The sequence below is a fragment of the Castanea sativa genome, chromosome 10 (genome assembly GCF_040712315.1).
Source record: "Castanea sativa cultivar Marrone di Chiusa Pesio chromosome 10, ASM4071231v1".
Lineage (NCBI taxonomy): Eukaryota > Viridiplantae > Streptophyta > Magnoliopsida > Fagales > Fagaceae > Castanea > Castanea sativa.
This window is the reverse complement of record NC_134022.1, coordinates 2,292,699-2,310,402: the sequence shown is the minus strand read 5'-3', so window position 1 is coordinate 2,310,402 and position 17,704 is coordinate 2,292,699. Positions and strand designations below refer to the sequence as shown.

The 17,704-nt window shown below is 41.4% G+C and overlaps 1 protein-coding gene across 1 annotated transcript; it reads left to right on the top strand.

Moving 5' to 3' along the window:
* Nucleotides 1-16,044: 16,044 nt before the first annotated feature.
* LOC142612852 (uncharacterized) lies at nt 16,045-16,785 on the top strand. The gene has a single exon (XM_075785018.1). It carries the CDS (start codon nt 16,244-16,246, stop codon nt 16,568-16,570), a length of 327 nt encoding a protein of 108 aa, XP_075641133.1. The 5' UTR covers nt 16,045-16,243; the 3' UTR covers nt 16,571-16,785.
* The last annotated feature ends 919 nt before the right edge of the window (nt 16,786-17,704 follow it).

The following is a 17,704-nucleotide window of genomic DNA, read 5'->3' as shown; positions in this document are numbered from 1 at the left end:
GGGTCGGCCCATGCGCCGAGGGTCAGAGGACCCGCCGAGGGTGAACTTACCCTCGGACGACACCCGAGAACCCGGGACTTCATGGTACGGGTTAGGGAATGACACGGTCGACCAATGGTTAAAAGGGTGAACCCTTGAATGCCCCGAAGCCGCAGTGTTGAAGAAATGTCAAAGACAAAGGCTGCTACCTCCACATTAAAGACCCGCACCTACCACCCCGGCCGCATTAATGGGGAGGTGACACTTAAACGGTGGAAGGGAAAACTTCTGGCTTGTTCAAAGGTACTAAGAAAAGAAATATCTATACTAAGGGAGGAGTTGGGGGCAACACGTGTATAAAGTATTAAGAAGAAGAGTATTTAAGAAAGACCTGGAATGAAATGAGGACGGAACTTTTTGTAACCTAAAAAGAAAAAAAGACAAAGAGAGAGATAATATAAGAACGGCCTGCTCGCTTACGTCGAGGAGACCTATTTACGTTACTCTTTGCGTTTCCTAATACGGCAATCTTTAGTTTGTCATTTAATCTTCACTCACTTCTAACCCGGGTTTCAAGCCCACTCTCTACAAGTTTTCATTGTTTAAGGCTCATTTGGGCCCGAGCCCATAACGTTCGGGTCCGGGTGCGATTGTGCGCTTACAATTAGCGCCGTCCGTGGGAAATCTAGTCTGGAAGTAGTAGAGATATTATGGCGAGCTTAGGCTCTCACCATGCGAGTCACGAGGATCACAACCCGGAAGATCATTTCGAACGTCTTGAACGTCATAGTGTTCGTGAGGGAAGCGTCCTTACAGAATACCCAGGGGATAGCCATACTCGGGAGGGGGTAGCACTACCCACGATGAGGGCTCTAAATCCATGCGAAGGAAATTAATCGTTTGAAGAGGAAGTTACGCCGCGCTAAACGTAAGGTTTCTCCGTCCTCATCTAGTTCTTCCTCGAAAAGATAGGGGGAGTTGGCTACGGTTCAAGGTCATATTCCCCCACTAGCGCAACATCCTCCGGCGAGGAGGACGACCAATCAACTCGCGGACGTAAGAAGCTTCGTTCTAGGGGCTTAGGCAACGATACCATGAGTAGAGCGTTGCACCAACTCTCTAAATCTCCGTTTTCGCGGAGGATTGAGAGGAAGGCTTCCCGGGAGGTTCACCCAGCCCACCTTTACCATCTACAATGGCCGGACCGATCCGGTGGAACATGTGAGTCACTTCAACCAAAGGATGGCGGTGCACTCTCATAACGAGACTTTGATGTGTAAAGTCTTCCCCTCGGCTTGGGACTGTGGCTATGAGATGGTTCAACGGTCTCGAATCGGGGTCTCGTAGGCTCGTTTGGGGAACTAACTAGAGCATTTGCTTCGCGGTTCATCACGTGTAGCGAGTCCCTCGGCCATTGGACTCGTTGTTATCCATGGTTATGAAGGAAGGGGAGACACGAAAGCATACTCCGACAGATACGGCGAGATGTTTAATGAAATAGACGGCGACTTTGATGAGGTGGCGCTTAATACCTTTAAGGTGGGCCTCCCTACTGATCACGACCTACGAAAATCTTTGACGAAAAAGCCCGTCCGCAGCGTACGCCGTCTTATGGATCGTATTGATGAATATAAAAGGGTAGAGGAAGACCAGCAGCAGGGAAAAGGGAAGGAGAAGGTTATCCCGCATAAGAGAAGGTATTTCAGTCGGACGAGATATCACAACAACAAGCCGAGGAGGGATTACATTGGACAAAACCGGCTTGGCGGCACCCAGCCGTAAATACCGTGTTCCGAGAACCAAGTGCATCGATTATTAGAAAAGTTCGCAAGGAGCCCTTCTTCGGATGGCCCGGCAAGATGGGCAAGGGGACCCCGCGAGAAGAAATCAAAACCTTTTCGTCGGTACCATCAAGATGTGGGCCACACTGCGAGAACTCGGACTCGTGGAACCATCTAGAGCGGCTCGTCGGTGAGGGAAAGTTGAAGCGGATTTGTGTCGGCCCAGGGTCGGTCAAGTTGGTTCGAACAACCGGAGGAGCAGTTCATCTCGGCCAAAGCATTGGGAACCATTAACGTTATCTTCGCCGCACCCGGCAGGACCGGCTCAGTCCCACTCGGGTCATGGCGGTTTCCGTCCGCAGTCGAGGATGTGGGTGGTAGGCCGAAGAGATTAAAGAGCACCTTACCTATCTTGGGTTTCTCCGAGGGAGGATAAAATAGGGACTATCCAGCCCCCATGACGATGCTCTTGTGGTTACCCTCGGAATAGGGAATTATGACGTGAAGAGGTGATGATAGATCGGGGCGCGGTGCGGATATCATGTACCCCGATCTATTTAAGGGGTTAAGGTTGGAGTTGGAAGATTTAACCCTTATGACTCACCTCTTATCGGCTTTGAAGGGAGAGCCGTTGTGCCAAAAGGACAGATCCGTTTACCCGTTCAATCGGCACGAAACGGTTGAAGTAGATTTCATTGTGGTTGACGCGTACTCTCCGCATATACAGCCATCCTCGCCAGCCATGGCTGCACGCTCTGAGCCGTCTCCTCTACCTTGCACGTTAAGGTTAAATTCCCCTCGGGGGAACACGTTGAGGAGATCCTCGGCGGCCAGGTAGTGGCCGAGCAATGCATATCGGCGGCAATACTTCGTCGGTCGGAAGTCGAGTTATCAACCTTGCCCATCCAGAGTCATAGCACTAACGGCTCGGAGGCACTGGAGCGATGATGAAGATGAGGCTGTTTGCGAGGAGTTAGAGAAGTTTGTAATAGCAGATGATCCGGAGAGATTCTTCCAAGTTGGCATACTTCTGCCATACCAGAGAAGACGGAGTTGTTGGAATTCCTAAAGGACAATATAGATGTCTTTGCGTGGGACCCCTATGAGGCTCCAGGGCGTGGATCCGAGCTTTATTTGTCATCGTTTAAACGTCAATCCGGCCATTGTTCCGAGGAGGCAACCACCTCGGCGATCTTCCCGAGAACATTCCGAGGCGTGAAGGAAGAGGTTCTTAAACTCAAAAGGGCGGGGCGATCAAAGAAGTTTTCTACACCCGAATGGTTGGCTCATACTCGTTGTCGTTAAGAAGAAGAACGGCGGGTGGAGAGTGTGTGTAGATTTTACCGATCCGAACAAGGCCTGTCCTAAAGATTCGTTCCCAATGCCACGGATTGATCAACCGGTAGATGCTACGGTTGGACATCCTCGGATGAGTTTCTTGGACGCCTTCCGGGGGTTACCACCAAATTCCTTGGCGTTAGAGGATCAGGAGAAAACTGCTTTCATTACTCCAACGGGGAACTATCATTATAAGGTCATGCCATTTGGGTTAAAAAATGCTGGGGCTACTTATCAAAGAATGTTGACCGGAATGTTTGAACGACAGCGGGAAAACCATAGAAGTATACGTGGATGATATGGTGGTGAAGAGTAAGACAAGTACCTTCGCACATGACGAGATTTGGCCGACACCTTCAAAATGCCGAGGAAGTATAAGTTGCGCCTTAACGCCTCCAAGTGTTCTTTTGGCGTGGGATCCGGAAAGTTCCTAGGGTATATGATCACTCATAGGGGCATAGAGGTGAACCCGAGTGCAGAGTTAAGGCTATTCGAATTTGCGCCGCCTCGGAACCCAAAGATATTCAAAAATTGACCGAATGATTGCCGCGCCGAATAGATTTATTTCTCGGTCCGTTGGACCAGGTGCCGTCCTTTCTTTCGGTTGTTGAACAAGTGGAAAGGGTTTCAATGGGACCGAGGATTGCGAGGTAGCTTTCCAACGCTTGTTAAGCAATATCTTTCTCGGCCACCCATTTTATCTCGCCCCGAGGTGGACGAGGTTTTATTCGCTTATCCTGCCGTAGCCATTCACGCGGTGAGCCTAGTCCTCATAAGGAATGAAAATGGATTACGAGAGACCGATCTACTACGTTAGTAAGTCCTTGAATGAGGCCGAGATGCGCTATACGCCTTTGGAAAAAGCACTTCGGCTGTAGTCCACGCCACGCGCAAACTCCCTCATTATTTTCAATCTCATACCTGTGGTTGTTTTGACCAGTTGCCTCTCAAAGGCTGTGTTGCGTAGTGCGGTGATTATTCGGGCAAGGTGGCAAAATGGGGAACCATTTTGGGAGCCTTTGATGTTAAGTACAGGCCTCGCACATCGGTGAAGGGACAGTCCTCGCAGTTGGTGGCGAGTTTGCGAACCATTGATAGAAGAAACTTCAAAAGAAGCACACATGGGTGGAAAAATCAGTTGGTGTGATCACAGATGTATCACCCTCGGTTTGGAGAGTTCACGTGGACGGGGCTGCTAATCAAAGAGGGTCTCGGTGTTGGGCTTGTTCTAGTGTCCCCTGAAGGGATTGTCTTTGAAAAATCTTTGAGATTGGCCTTCTCGGCTACTAATAATGAGGCCGAGTATGAAGCGATCTTGGTAGGCATGCAAATGGTACATAAAATGGGTGGCAAAGAAATCCATGTGTTCTCGGACTCTCAATTAGTGGTCGGCCAAGTCATGGGGACCATGGAGGCTAGAGACCCCGAGAATGCAAGAATATTTGGCCCGGGTTAAACGTCGGCGAGCTGACCCGACTCATTTGCCTTAGCTCATGTCTCTAGGAGTGGAAACACTCATGCAGATTCTTTGGCTACATTGGCCACATCCTCGGCTCAAGGTCTACCTAGGGTGATTCTCGTTGAGGATTTGATAGAACCTTCTCTTATAGTGCTAACGCACCTCGCATCCATTTAATAAGGCCTGGTCCTAGTTGGATGGATTCAATCATATCTTTTCTCAAAAATGACATCCTTCCCGAAGACAAAGTTGAAGCGAAAAGGTACGTCGAAAGGCGCCGCGTTTGGTTGTCCGAGGACCGAAGCTATACAAACGATCCTTTTCGGGACCGTATTTGTTGTGTGTACACCACGAATCAACGACCATTGCGGGAGGAATTGCATGAAGGAATTTGTGGGAGTCATGCGGGGAAGGTCCTTAGCCCATAGAGCCCCGACTCGGGGTTATTGGTGGCCTAATATGCGAGAGGGAGGCTCGTGATTATGCCGTAAAGTGTGATCGGTGTCGGAGGTTCGCCCCCTAATATCCACCAACCGGGAGGGGTTCTTAATCCTCTGTCTAGCCCTTGGCCTTTCGCACAGCTGGGGCTTGGACATTGTAGGGCCATTCCCGAGAGGCTGTGGAAACAAAAGATGGTGCTTGTAGGGACCACTACTTCACTAAATGGGTAGAAGCGAGCCGCAGCCAATATCCGAGATGTTGATTCCAAGAGGTTTATTTGGAAGAATATTGTTACTAGATTTGGTATACCACATACTCTTATCTCAAACAATAGCGTTCAATTTGACGGCAACGCCTTTAGGCAAGATCAGAGTGACATGGGCATCACAAACAGATACTCTACCCGGCTTATCCTCGAGGAAATGGACAGGCCGAGGCCGTTAACAAGGTCATAGTCAACGGGCTCAAGAAGAGGTTGGATGATGCGAAAGGCGAGATGGGTAGAAGAGCTCCCTCATGTCCCGCGGACGTATCGGACCACTCCGCGCAGTCCACCGGAGAAACGACATTCTCTATGGCTTATGGAGCCGAGGCAGTGATACCATTTGAGTCTGGATTTCCTACTCTAAAGACAAGTTCTTTTAGTCCAGAGAATAACAAGGAACTTCTAGAAAGAGATCTTGATTTACTTGAAGAACGGCGTGAGGGCGGCTATGGTCCAAATGGCTTATTATCGGCGAAGCTAAAACAAGGACATGATGCCCACGTGAAACTAAGGCCACTTGCGCCCGGTGATCTTGTATTAAGGAAAGTTGTAGGCACTTCTAAGAACCCGGCATGGGGTAAGCTAGGACCTAATCGGGAAGGCCCCTACCGCATTGTTTCAATAGCAGGCGTAGGGTCGTATAGGTTAGTTGACACCGGATGAACGAGTTGTACCACGTCCATGGAATGTAAATAATCTTAGAAGGTATTATTATTAATCAAATAAGCTTTTGTCAATTAATGTTTCAAAGTTATAGTGGCTCTCATATTTGAAGTTACTCTGTTCTAAAGAATCAAACGAAACTTGGTTAAGTGTAGTCCTCGGACCACAAACCTTGTGGAAATTGATGTCTTATCATTTGTTAAACGAGAACCTTAGTTATGCCCGGGTCTTCGGACCTCCTACTTTGGGAAAATTAACATTTGAAGTTATTGTTCTAAAGAATCAAACGAGAAACTTGGTTAAGTGTAGTCCTCGGACCACAAACCTTGTGGAAATTGATGTCTTATCATTTGTTAAACGAGAACCTTAGTTATGCCGGGTCTTCGGACCTCCTACTTTGGGAAAATTAACATTTGAAGTTATTGTTTTAAAGAATCAAACGAAACTTGGTTAAGTGTAGTCCTCGGACCACAAACCTTGTGGAAATTGATGTCTTATCATTTGTTAAACGTAACCTTAGTTATGCCGGGTCTTCGGACCTCCTACTTTGGGAAAATTAACATTTGAAGTTATTGTTTTAAAGAATCAAACGAAACTTGGTTAAGTGTAGTCCTCGGACCACAAACCCTTGTGGAAATTGATGTCTTATCATTTGTTAAACGGAACCTTAGTTATGCCGGGTCTTCGGACCTCACTACTTTGCGAAAATTAACATTTGAAGTTACTGTTCTAAAGAATCAAACGAAACTTGGTTAAGTGTAGTCCTCGAACCACAAACCTTGTGGAAATTGATGTCTTACCATTTGTTAAACGAACCTTAGTTATGCCGGGTCTTCGGACCTCCTACTTTGGGAAAATTAACATTTGAAGTTACCGTTCTAAAGAATCAAACGAAACTTGGTTAAGTGTAGTCCTCGGACCACAAACCTTGTGGAAATTGATGTCTTACCATTTGTTAAAATGTAACCTTAGTTATGCGGGTCTTCGGACCTCCTACTTTGGGAAAATTAACATTTGAAGTTATTGTTTTAAAGAATCAAACGAAACTTGGTTAAGTGTAGTCCTCGGACCACAAACCTTGTGGAAATTGATGTCTTATCATTTGTTAAAAACAACCTTAGTTATGCCGGTCTTCGGACCTCCTACTTTGGGAAAATTAACATTTGAAGTTATTGTTTTAAAGAATCAAACGAAACTTGGTTAAGTGTAGTCCTCGGACCACAAACCTTGTGGAAATTGATGTCTTATCATTTGTTAAACAGAACCTTAGTTATGCCGGGTCTTCGACCTCCTACTTTGGGAAAATTAACATTTGAAGTTATTGTTTTAAAGAATCAAAATGTAACCTTAGTTATGCCGGTCCTCGGACCTCCTACTTTGGGGAAAACTAACATTTGCAGTTAAACGAAAGATTGCTTAAGATTTGTCTTCGGAAGATGACTTTGCTTAAAGTTAACTTCGATTGTGTCGGATGTTAATACCTTACCGTTTATTAACTCGGATCTTAAGTTTTATATCTTTAAGTATTGAGTGAATTTGTGTAAGGAATGGTCCTCGGATCTTACATCCTACTAGAAACAAGGTGTTATGCATTATAAGGGATTAATCGTTATATGAAGTCCTCTTTCCTTTTTTATCAAGGCATTGTTCAAACGTGTTAACTATGTCACCTCGTATTAAATCTTTAGTAATATACGCATGATTATGTGGAAGTTACGATTGTGCAATCCTTGGAGTTAGATTTTTATACTCGAGAAACTTTTGATATGACTTAATGGGAAAACTTTTGTAATAAGTACATAAAGAATAAAGAAAAAGCGGACACAATCCAAGTGAAAAGCAAACGAAATTGTCTTTCATTAATCAAGTTAAATATACATTACAATATATAATTCAAAAACAAAAAGAATGGAAAAAGAGAAGCCCTAAGCTAAGTCCTAAGTCATTTGTTGGAGGGGATCTTGCTAAAGGGTACTAGTGCCCTCGGTCTTTCTCAACTCCGGCTCAAAAGGAGTCATAACCCGCTTTCCTTTATCCATTGTCTTTGTTGGAAGGACGTTGGGTTCCACTATCTGGTTCAAGTCCTTCTCTCGCATCTACTCCTCCTTCCTTTTCTTTATTGGAACCAAAAGGTTCTGTAGGATCGAGAATCCGCGTGGGACCATCGGAGGTAGAACAGGAAGAGTTGTCTCGGGGGTAGGAGTAGCGGCGGGAGCTTCTTCAATCTCCGTATTTCTAGGGAAGCCAAACGTTCTCGGACTTCCTCAAATCCGAAGACCGGGGAACTCCCGCTACGTTTAAAGCTTCCCCCATACTTTTTGACAGCATTCGCGGCATAAAGCCGCGAATTCCTCTATCAGCGTTCCTCGGTGGTCGCTACCCCTTCGTCAAAACTTGTCTCCGCTTGGCAACTGAAGAGAGTTGGAAGGAGCTGGCTTCTTCCTTCATCGAGCGCTTGTTTCTTTCGCATCCGAGCACTCCCTTCGAGCTTGGGAGAGCTCTTCATTTCTTTCCTTAAGGAGTTTGCGCTTGTCCTTCTATCTCGGGTCTCCATGGTCTTCAAGTTTGACTCGACACCATTCTTCTCTCTCTCGGCCCTTGCCACCTCCGAGGTCGGCTTCTCGTTCTCGGCAAGGGCTGTACCCTAAGGTCTCTCGACCTCCACCCTAACTTCGAGCTCGGCCCCGGCTACTTTCCGAGCGTCTTCAATAAACTTTTCAGCTACAAAGACCTCCCGAATAGCACGTAAAAAAAGCATGATGGAGTTAGGAATAACAAAAACCAATTTAATTATAAATATTGTTGAAGGGAGAAACACTTACCAAGCGCTAAGTCTCTTTTTAGAGAGAGGAATAGTTGTGGTTGGCCCATCTTTTCCAAGGTCTCCATGTCCTTGGCAGCGAGAGAGGGGCGTTCTAGGGCCTCGGCCGGGTGGTGGGCGTGGCCTGTTGACTGCCCTTATACCGGACGGGCAGGAGATAGGAGCGCCGTCCGGCCTTAGATCGGGGGACCGGTGGCCGATGCTCGGTGCACTAGCCTCATCCCTCGATTTCCCCGAGTTCAACCGGGAACGGGATCTACCCTTGCCCTTATCCCGGCTTCTGGCCGATGGGCCGGGGGGAGTTGTCGACGTGGCTTCGGGCTCTTTATTAGTCGTCCCCTCATCATCCCCCTTCCTCTTCTTCTTGGGATCCTCGGCTAGCGAGTTTGGGCTCGAGGAGGAGGTGGAGGTAAAACTGGGAGAAATTGGGACGTCCCCTTTTCTTCTTCTTCTCTCGCAACTTTGGCAGCCCTATTAGTGAGAAGACCCTCCATTCGTCCCATGTCTTCTACGCATTCGTCCTCGGGAAGGGCAACTACAAACCCTGCAATTCCGAGGCCTCGGTGCTTCTTCTTCCTCATCGGAAAGCACTACAAGCGGTTCCCGCGAGGTCTCTCGGTGTCTTCGAGATGGAATTGATCTATCTCGTCGTCAAGGGTGTGTGAAGAAGACACCTGCTCTCTCCGGAATGATGGCTGCTTTGTGCATGCACGGCAAGGGGGACTGCGTTATCGCCCGGTTGTACAGACGGTGTTAGGAGCGTCCGGGAGGTCACGGTCGTCCAAAAAATGGCGCCGAGCTACGTTGATCCTCTTCCGTCTTCGGTCGCCTGCAATAATGGCGTCCTCTATCTCTTGGAAGTCTTTGGAAAGGGGAGTGTATCCGAGAATGAGGTGAGCCGCCCGGAGTTGTAAGTCTTCGCTAACGAACACCTCGGAGCGAAGTACCCGGTTTAAATCGGCAACGTTACAGTGACTCAGGCGAGGACGCACGTGTTGCTTATCTGCAAAAAAGACCTCAAAACAAACAAACCTGGTTAGATTCACACAAATATTTAACAAGTCTAAGTAAATACAAATACGCATTTTTGTGTGTGTGTTAGGAGAAGTTGTGCTGTGGGGAGATTAATCCTACGGCGTCGCACCTGGATCCCCCCACCGAACCGGGCAAGGAAAGCCATCGTGCCGTTCCCGGACACGATCAAGTAGTCGTCCTTCATGCCTTTGTTTGATTTGGGCAGACAGGAGATTAACCTAACGGTGCTAGACCGAGATTTCATATAATAACCTACTTTAGAAAGTTTGTGGGACTCATATAGGAACACGACATCGTGCCATGTGAGGTTTAAACCCATCTGCTCGTTTAGAGCATCTACACTACCTAGAACTCTAAAAACGTTTGGAAGGCATTGGTCGGGACACAACCGTGGTTGCGAAGGTACTCCCTCATTACGGGTTTCATTGGAAGGGTCATCCCACCCTCTATGAAGGCTATCATAGGGATGATAACCTCTCCCTCTTTCCTAGAACCGGCTACGGCCGTTGCCGGCAAGATTCTAACCCTACGTCGGCGGGAATATGGTATTTGGCTCTAAAGCCTTCCATCCGACGGCGGTATCAACTAGACACTTGAATTTTCCCATTACGAGAGACGATAGACTAAACTTTAAAAGGGAGAGTGTTTGTATTGGTAATGAGGACAAATATTGAGGAGAAAAGGTTTAGAATAGGAGCGAAGAACTTACAAGGTTCAAGATGTGCAAATCTCACGGTTTTACGCGAGTAAGGTATGATGGCCGATGTCTTGATGGGATTACCCCCGAGGAATTAAATGAAGGCGCGGGTTCCCGAAGCGTCACGACGTGCGAAAAGGCGGCCTCGAAATTATGTCTGTCCCGCCTAAAATTTCGTGGAGTAATGAGAACCGTTGGATGCCCATCTCACCGTTGAACGTGGGAGATAAGGAGTAACTTACAGTAATAAATGCGCGCGTTTTCGAAAATAAAACCGCCAAGTGTCATCTTGGACGCAAAACGACTTCCACACGTGCCATCACTTATAAAGTGTGTAGAGCAGCTTCTCGTCGGATCAAAACCCTATTTTTCTCCTCGGACGTTGAAAATTAGAGTTTTGAGGGGCTATTGTGGGGGGTAAAAAGATCCTGATGGGAACATGGGCCTTTTGGGCCGTGTTAAGGAAGGCCGACCTGACCCTGGGTTTGGAAATTGTTAATACTATGGGTCGGCCCATGCGCCGAGGGTCCGAGGACCCGGCCCGAAGGGTGAACTTACCCTCGGACCCACCGAAGAACCCGGACTTCATGGTACGGAGTTAGGGAATGACACGGTCAAGACCAATGGTTAAAAGGGGTGAACCCTTGAATGCCCCGAAGCACCAGTGTTGAAGAAATGTCAAAGACAAAGGCTGCTACCTCCACATTAAAGACCCCGCACCTACCACCCCGGCCGCATTAATGGGAGGTGACACTTAAACGAAAGGGAAGGGAAACTTCTAGTTATCTTGTTCAAAGGTACTAAGAAAAGAAATATCTATACTAAGGGAGGAGTTGGGGGCAACACGTGTATAAAGTATTAAGAAGAAGAGTATTTAAGAAAGACCTGGAACAGAAATGAGGACGGAACTTTTTGTAACCTAAAAAGAAAAAAAGACAAAGAGAGAGATAATATAAGAACAGCTCTCGGCTTACGTCCGAGGAGACCTATTTACGTTACTCTTTGCTGTTTCCTAATACTGGCAATCTTTAGTTTGTCATTTAATCTTCACTCACTTCTAACCTGGGTTTCAAGCCCACTCTCTACAAGTTTTCATTGTTTAAGGCTCATTGGGCCTGAGCCCATAACTGTTCTTGGGTCCAGGTGCAATTGTGCACTTACAGTTGTTATAGGTTCAAATTTGAATCTAACACTAAGATTACTTTTTTGTCCCAACAATAACAACCAGTAACAACTTGCCACTTAAAATTTGTTGTAAAAATATTGTGGACATATCATTTCTCTTATTTTTTGGGTAATATGTAATGTTTCACTAGTGTCATGTTATAAATTGTAAATGATAGATAATAATATTATATAATTTTAAATTAAATTAATAAAAAGTACTTGTTATTTTAATTATTATGAAAAATATTGTGGAAATTTGGTGTTTGTAGTATTATTATGCTCACTAGTTTCTCTAATCCACCATTTTCTTTATCTTTGGTCTTTTTCAGCTCTCCTAACTCCAAACTTGCGTCTCAGACTCTCAGTAACACTGACAATGAAGTATTACCTGATGGTTTGCACTTTGCTCTTTTATTTTTTCCTATCAACCCAAATTTTAATATTAGCACAAAGTAACCCATCATATAATAAAATATTTTAAATAAACCTATTATATAATAATAATAATAATAATAATAATAATAATAATATATTCAGATATTGGAGTAAAGACTCTCTCTCTCTCTCTCTCTCTCTCCCTCTCTCTCTCTCTTGTTTTTTATTTTTACTTTATTTGAAAATGTAAGGAATTATATTTCCAACAACACCAATGTTGCATCGATTGGACTTTAGGTTCAAAAGTTATGGCCCTAGGAAATTGGGTACACTTACAAACAATCTTGATTTTTCTGCCTTTAAAGTTTAGGGTAAATTACACAAACTTCTTTTGAGATTTCATGAATTTACACTGCCCCACCCCAAGCATTTTAAGAAATGACATCTCTACCATCAAGGTTTTTACAAATAAAACAAATAAGCCTATGCCCATTAATATTGTTACTTTCCTTTTTAGATGGGCTTCTACAAGATACATGTTGAATATACTTTTTTTTCATTTATTAGAATTTGATAGTTAGAGGAAGAGGGTTTTGAATCCTAGATATTTCAGTTGGAAACACCAAAAAATGTCAATTGATCTAAAAGGCTATTGGCATGTTAAATGTAGTGTTACTAAGTTTGTGATATACATTAACCGAAGGGACTTGTGTCTTGTGGAGGTTGGCTTAGTGGTGACCAAAATAAATAAAATCTTGCTCTTTTTGTTTGGTTGATTTCTTTTTTAAGTATTCCAAATTTATATTCTCATTTTTTTTTGAAGTTTATGTAATATAGCAGCCTAAGCTTTGAGTCTTTGAGTTTGTGAAAGCGAATGAAGCAATTGTATGGTAAGAAGACAACCATTCTTTTCTTTTCTTATTGTACAAAATAATGTTTTTTTTTTGGGAATAAAATAATCTGCCTTAAAATAAAAATATATTTACATTTTATTATAACAAAATGTTATTATAATCTGTCTTTTTTTATTTTTTTGAGAATCAAATGATCTGGCTTAAATAAAATACATAATTGGAGTTCATTATAAAAAAAAAATGTTGTTATAAACAACTTTCATTAAAACAAATAGCAAAGAACAAACGAGCTTTAGTCATCAACAACCAATATGCAACAAGGAATATTTAAAAGAGAGAGAAACAGAGCCAAAGAATGAATGTTTGGTTTAGGTTTACAAATTATTTTAATTTATTTTTTAATTGGGTGAGGAGGGGATTTAGACTTTAGAATCTATACATCTTTTTCCTTTCCGCCCAAAAAGAAAACTCATGGAGAGGAGTTCTCCTCTAAACTAAAGCCAAATTAATGAAACATCGATAGCTGAATTTGGCAGTTAGGGCCCGTTTGGTTGGAAGTATAGAAAAATGAGAGGATAAAAAATTGCAGAGAAGATAGAAAATATTTTAGTTTTCCTCATTTGTGTTTGATTGGAATGGTGAAAAAGTGGATGAGTGGAAAACTTTTTTGTTTTGTTGAAAATAAAGTTGGTATAAATTGACCATCATATCCCTATTAAATAAAATAAGAGGTAACACATTATACTTTTTAAAAAAAAAAAATGATGTATAGATAGACACTAATTATGGTATTAAAAAAAAGCGTAACAACATGTTTTCAAAAAAAAAAAGAGAACAAAAAAAAAGACCAAAATTAATAAAAAAATAAACATATGAGCACAAAAAAAGAAAAAGAAAAAAAAGAAGAAAGCTACGCATCCAGAAAGAGTCAAAGAAGAGAAAAGAAAGAAAAGAAAAGAAGCTACGTTCAGACAAAAGAAAAGAAGAAAAAAAAATAAAAAATGAAAACCATCACGTCAGTAACAAAGAAAAAAAAATCAAGGAGAAAAATAAGAAAAAGAAAAAGAAGTCAACATGTCAGTAACAAAAGGAAGAAAAAATGAAAGGAAAAAAATAAGAAGCCGGAGACTTGAAGGTGAATTTTAAGGGTATTTTTAAAAGTTCATTTCATGGGGTTTTTTTTTTTTTTTTTTTTTTTTTTTAGTTTTCTCTTTATTTTGAAAAAAAAAACACTTAAGTCCCATCATTTATTTTTCTTCCTCTCCACCCAACTAAATACACTTTAAAAAATTTTTCTTCCTATTTTTTCTCTAAATTTTTTATCCTTTCTATTTAACCTCCAAACAAACCCATCCTTAACGTCAACAATTAATGCTTTTACTCAACATTGATCTGATCACCAATATACATAGATAAGCCTGGACGGTTTCGTTTTTTAATCCACCCACCCGGCTACTTTTTTGAACAATCAATCAACCAGTTTTAGATCAACCTAAGGAAACTAACTCTAATGATTCCTAATTATTATTATTATTTTGAGAATCAAATGATCCCTAAACTTAATCCTCCCAACAATCAATTAACCTAAACATTTGAGGCTTGGAAGCTCTTCACATCACATCACAAATGATTCAAGGCCCACAATAAATCATTATCACGTCTTCTTCTTCTTATTTTTATTTTTGATTTTATTTCATTGTCCATAATTATCATCTATTCATCTTCAATTCAAGCAATTAAGATAGAAATTTAAACCTTAAATATTTCGGTTGAAAATCTAGCCTAATTTAAGTATATATGTGTGTGAAGCTCCAACCTAGAGACTTGAAATTCAGCTCTTGCCCCCTACACCTCACAAACACTTATACTTGTGGAGTGATCATCGTACCGAAAGTATGCGATGGTTTAAAAGATGTCAATTGAATTACAAGAATTTTAGTATATATGTTTTTAATTAATTATTTATAGGAGAATGATTATCTCTTTTCTCCACAATATAAGCTACCCGTAATTCCTCAAATTGAACCTATAACAAGTTGAGGCGTTAAATTCATATATCATCTGTTATAGGAAGAAAATATTATAAAACTATTAAAACCATGAATTTTCTTTAGTAGATTTGAACAGAATGACCACATGCTTAAGTGATTAGTGGAAAACAATCAAGAACTTTAGTAGGTTTGAATAAAATAACAATGGTCATGTGCTTATAGGAACTAAATTTGGAATTATGAAAAAAATTAACACTTGAAATACATATTCTCTTCACAAGCTTAGATGTTGTAGACATTTTGATAGAGTGATAGAGAAAAGAGATAAGAAAGTTTACATGCTTCAACCTTGTGAGCTAGGTCCAGGAAACAAGAGTTTGAAAAATTACATTTTCTCATACATTTTTATTTTTATTTTTATAATACATTACAATGAAATCCATTTATAAGGATTTTTCTTTGAGAAACTGGCCAAAAAGCAAGCCAAGCTATTTTATTGCTAAAACTTGTAAATGTTGGAAGGGACAAAATTCCTTCAAACAAAAAAAGGAAAAGAACGTCTTGCTCTCTGGGTAAGAGCATGTGCCAAAGCATTGCCTTGCTGACATATATGAGAGGAAAAAAAAAATTGTAAGGAATTAACTGAAAACATAATGTATTTAATCAAATGACCCACGGAAGGTTGGTGAAAACATATTTACAATGAAATTAGATATAAAAGTCAATAATATTTTGAATTTTACTGGTATATATTAATTGCTTCAATCTCACAATTTTCTTTGGTGACTGTTCTTTTTAATTTATTAAACAATCTCTTTAATCAGATGACCCACGGAAGGGTGGTAAAAACATATTTACAATGAAATTAGATACAAAAGTCAATAATATTTTGAATTTTACTGGTATATATTAATTGCTTCAATCTCACAATTTTCTCTGGTGACTGTTCTTTTTAATTTGTTAAACAATCTCATAATTTTTTCATGAAATTAATATCTTGATTTGGTATTTAATGACATAAAAAGAGAATTATACTTCGCAATAGATGTAACCCTTCACCAACTTCAAAGTAAGCGAATATGCGCCTTTCATTGAATCCAATCTCATCATTTTGAAACATTATACCCATTGGGTCCCAACAATTCAGCAATTTGCTAATTGAGAGACTATAATAATAAGAGGATAATGACCACCAATAGTGTTATACACATCATCATTCATCACCTCCACATCTCAACAAAACTTGTTCCATTTTTGTTTCCTCTTCCTCAGATAGATAACCATTCTAGAACTCTCACAGCTTTTAAGGGACAAAGCTTGACATCTGGGTCTATCTTATTTTTTTATTGATTGATTAAAACTCTGATCAGTTTGCTAATGGGGTCAGAGTCTCCACAAAGAGTAGCTTGTTGCTTTTGTTTCTCCACCAACAAGAACGGTGGAAAGAAGAGTAGGAGATATGAGGTTTCAGGATCAAACATAGAGGGCAAAAGGTGGGGAAAGAACGATGAGATTTTATCAGACTTGAGCACCTTTTCGGTTAAAGAACAAGAAAGGAAGCTGAAGAAGGCACTGGAGGAGGAGGAGAAGATTAGTAGGGAAGCCGAGAAGGTTGTCAAATGGGTGAAGCAAGAATCAGCAAGAATGGATGTTTCTGTAATCAAAACTGTGCTTAGTAATCATGAAGAAGAAACAACCAAGTGATGGTTTTACTGTAATATAAAATTCCCCTTTTTTTTCTTCCTTGAAGTTTGAGTTTTTGATGCATGTGGAATTGTATATGGAATAGGCAGCAGAATTGGAATTTGTAAATCCATTTCTCTTGTTTATTTTCTATCCATATGAATTCAATATGAAATTGTCCATATGATGAAAAATAAAGTTTAGTTCGAATGTAAATAAGGTCCAATTCACTAGTAGTCCAAGTCTTCTCTCCCTCTCACTAGTAGTCCAATTCACTAGTAGTCCAATTCACCTTTTGTTTCTCCACCAACAAGAACGGTGGAAAGAAGAGTAGGAGATATGAGGTTTCAGGATCAAACATAGAGGACAAAAGGTGGGAAAAGAACGATGAGATTTTATCAGACTTGAGCACCTTTTCGGTTAAAGAACAAGAAAGGAAGCTGAAGAAGGCACTGGAGGAGGAGGAGAAGATTAGTAGGGAAGCCGAGAAGGTTGTCAAATGGGTGAAGCAAGAATCAGCAAGAATGGATGTTTCTGTAATCAAAACTGTGCTTAGTAATCATGAAGAAGAAACAACCAAGTGATGGTTTTACTGTAATATAAAATTCCCCTTTTTTTTCTTCCTTGAAGTTTGAGTTTTTGATGCATGTGGAATTGTATATGGAATAGGCAGCAGAATTGGAATTTGTAAATCCATTTCTCTTGTTTATTTTCTATCCATATGAATTCAATATGAAATTGTCCATATGATGAAAAATAAAGTTTAGTTCGAATGTAAATAAGGTCCAATTCACTAGTAGTCCAAGTCTTCTCTCCCTCTCAAATTAAACTTAGCAATAACAAAAAGCTGTACTACCTCTTCTTTATTCTAAGTAAGAAAAGTATTACCTTAGAATTGGGTTTTGGAATTCAAATTATAGAGCTTCTCTTCTCATTCTCAAAGTTCAATATATATTTTTAGTGTTGTGCAGTAACAATTTAAAATCTTAGAAGAATTCCTACTGAGTGAATTTAGTCCTTTTGGTAAATTGTAATCTTCTTACTGTATATATAGATGAAGATATCATGGAAGAAACAAAACATAAAAAACCCCATACAAGTTGAGTTGAAAGATTATTTCCTAGTACGTCTTCAACAACTTATGTTGGGTGCTCA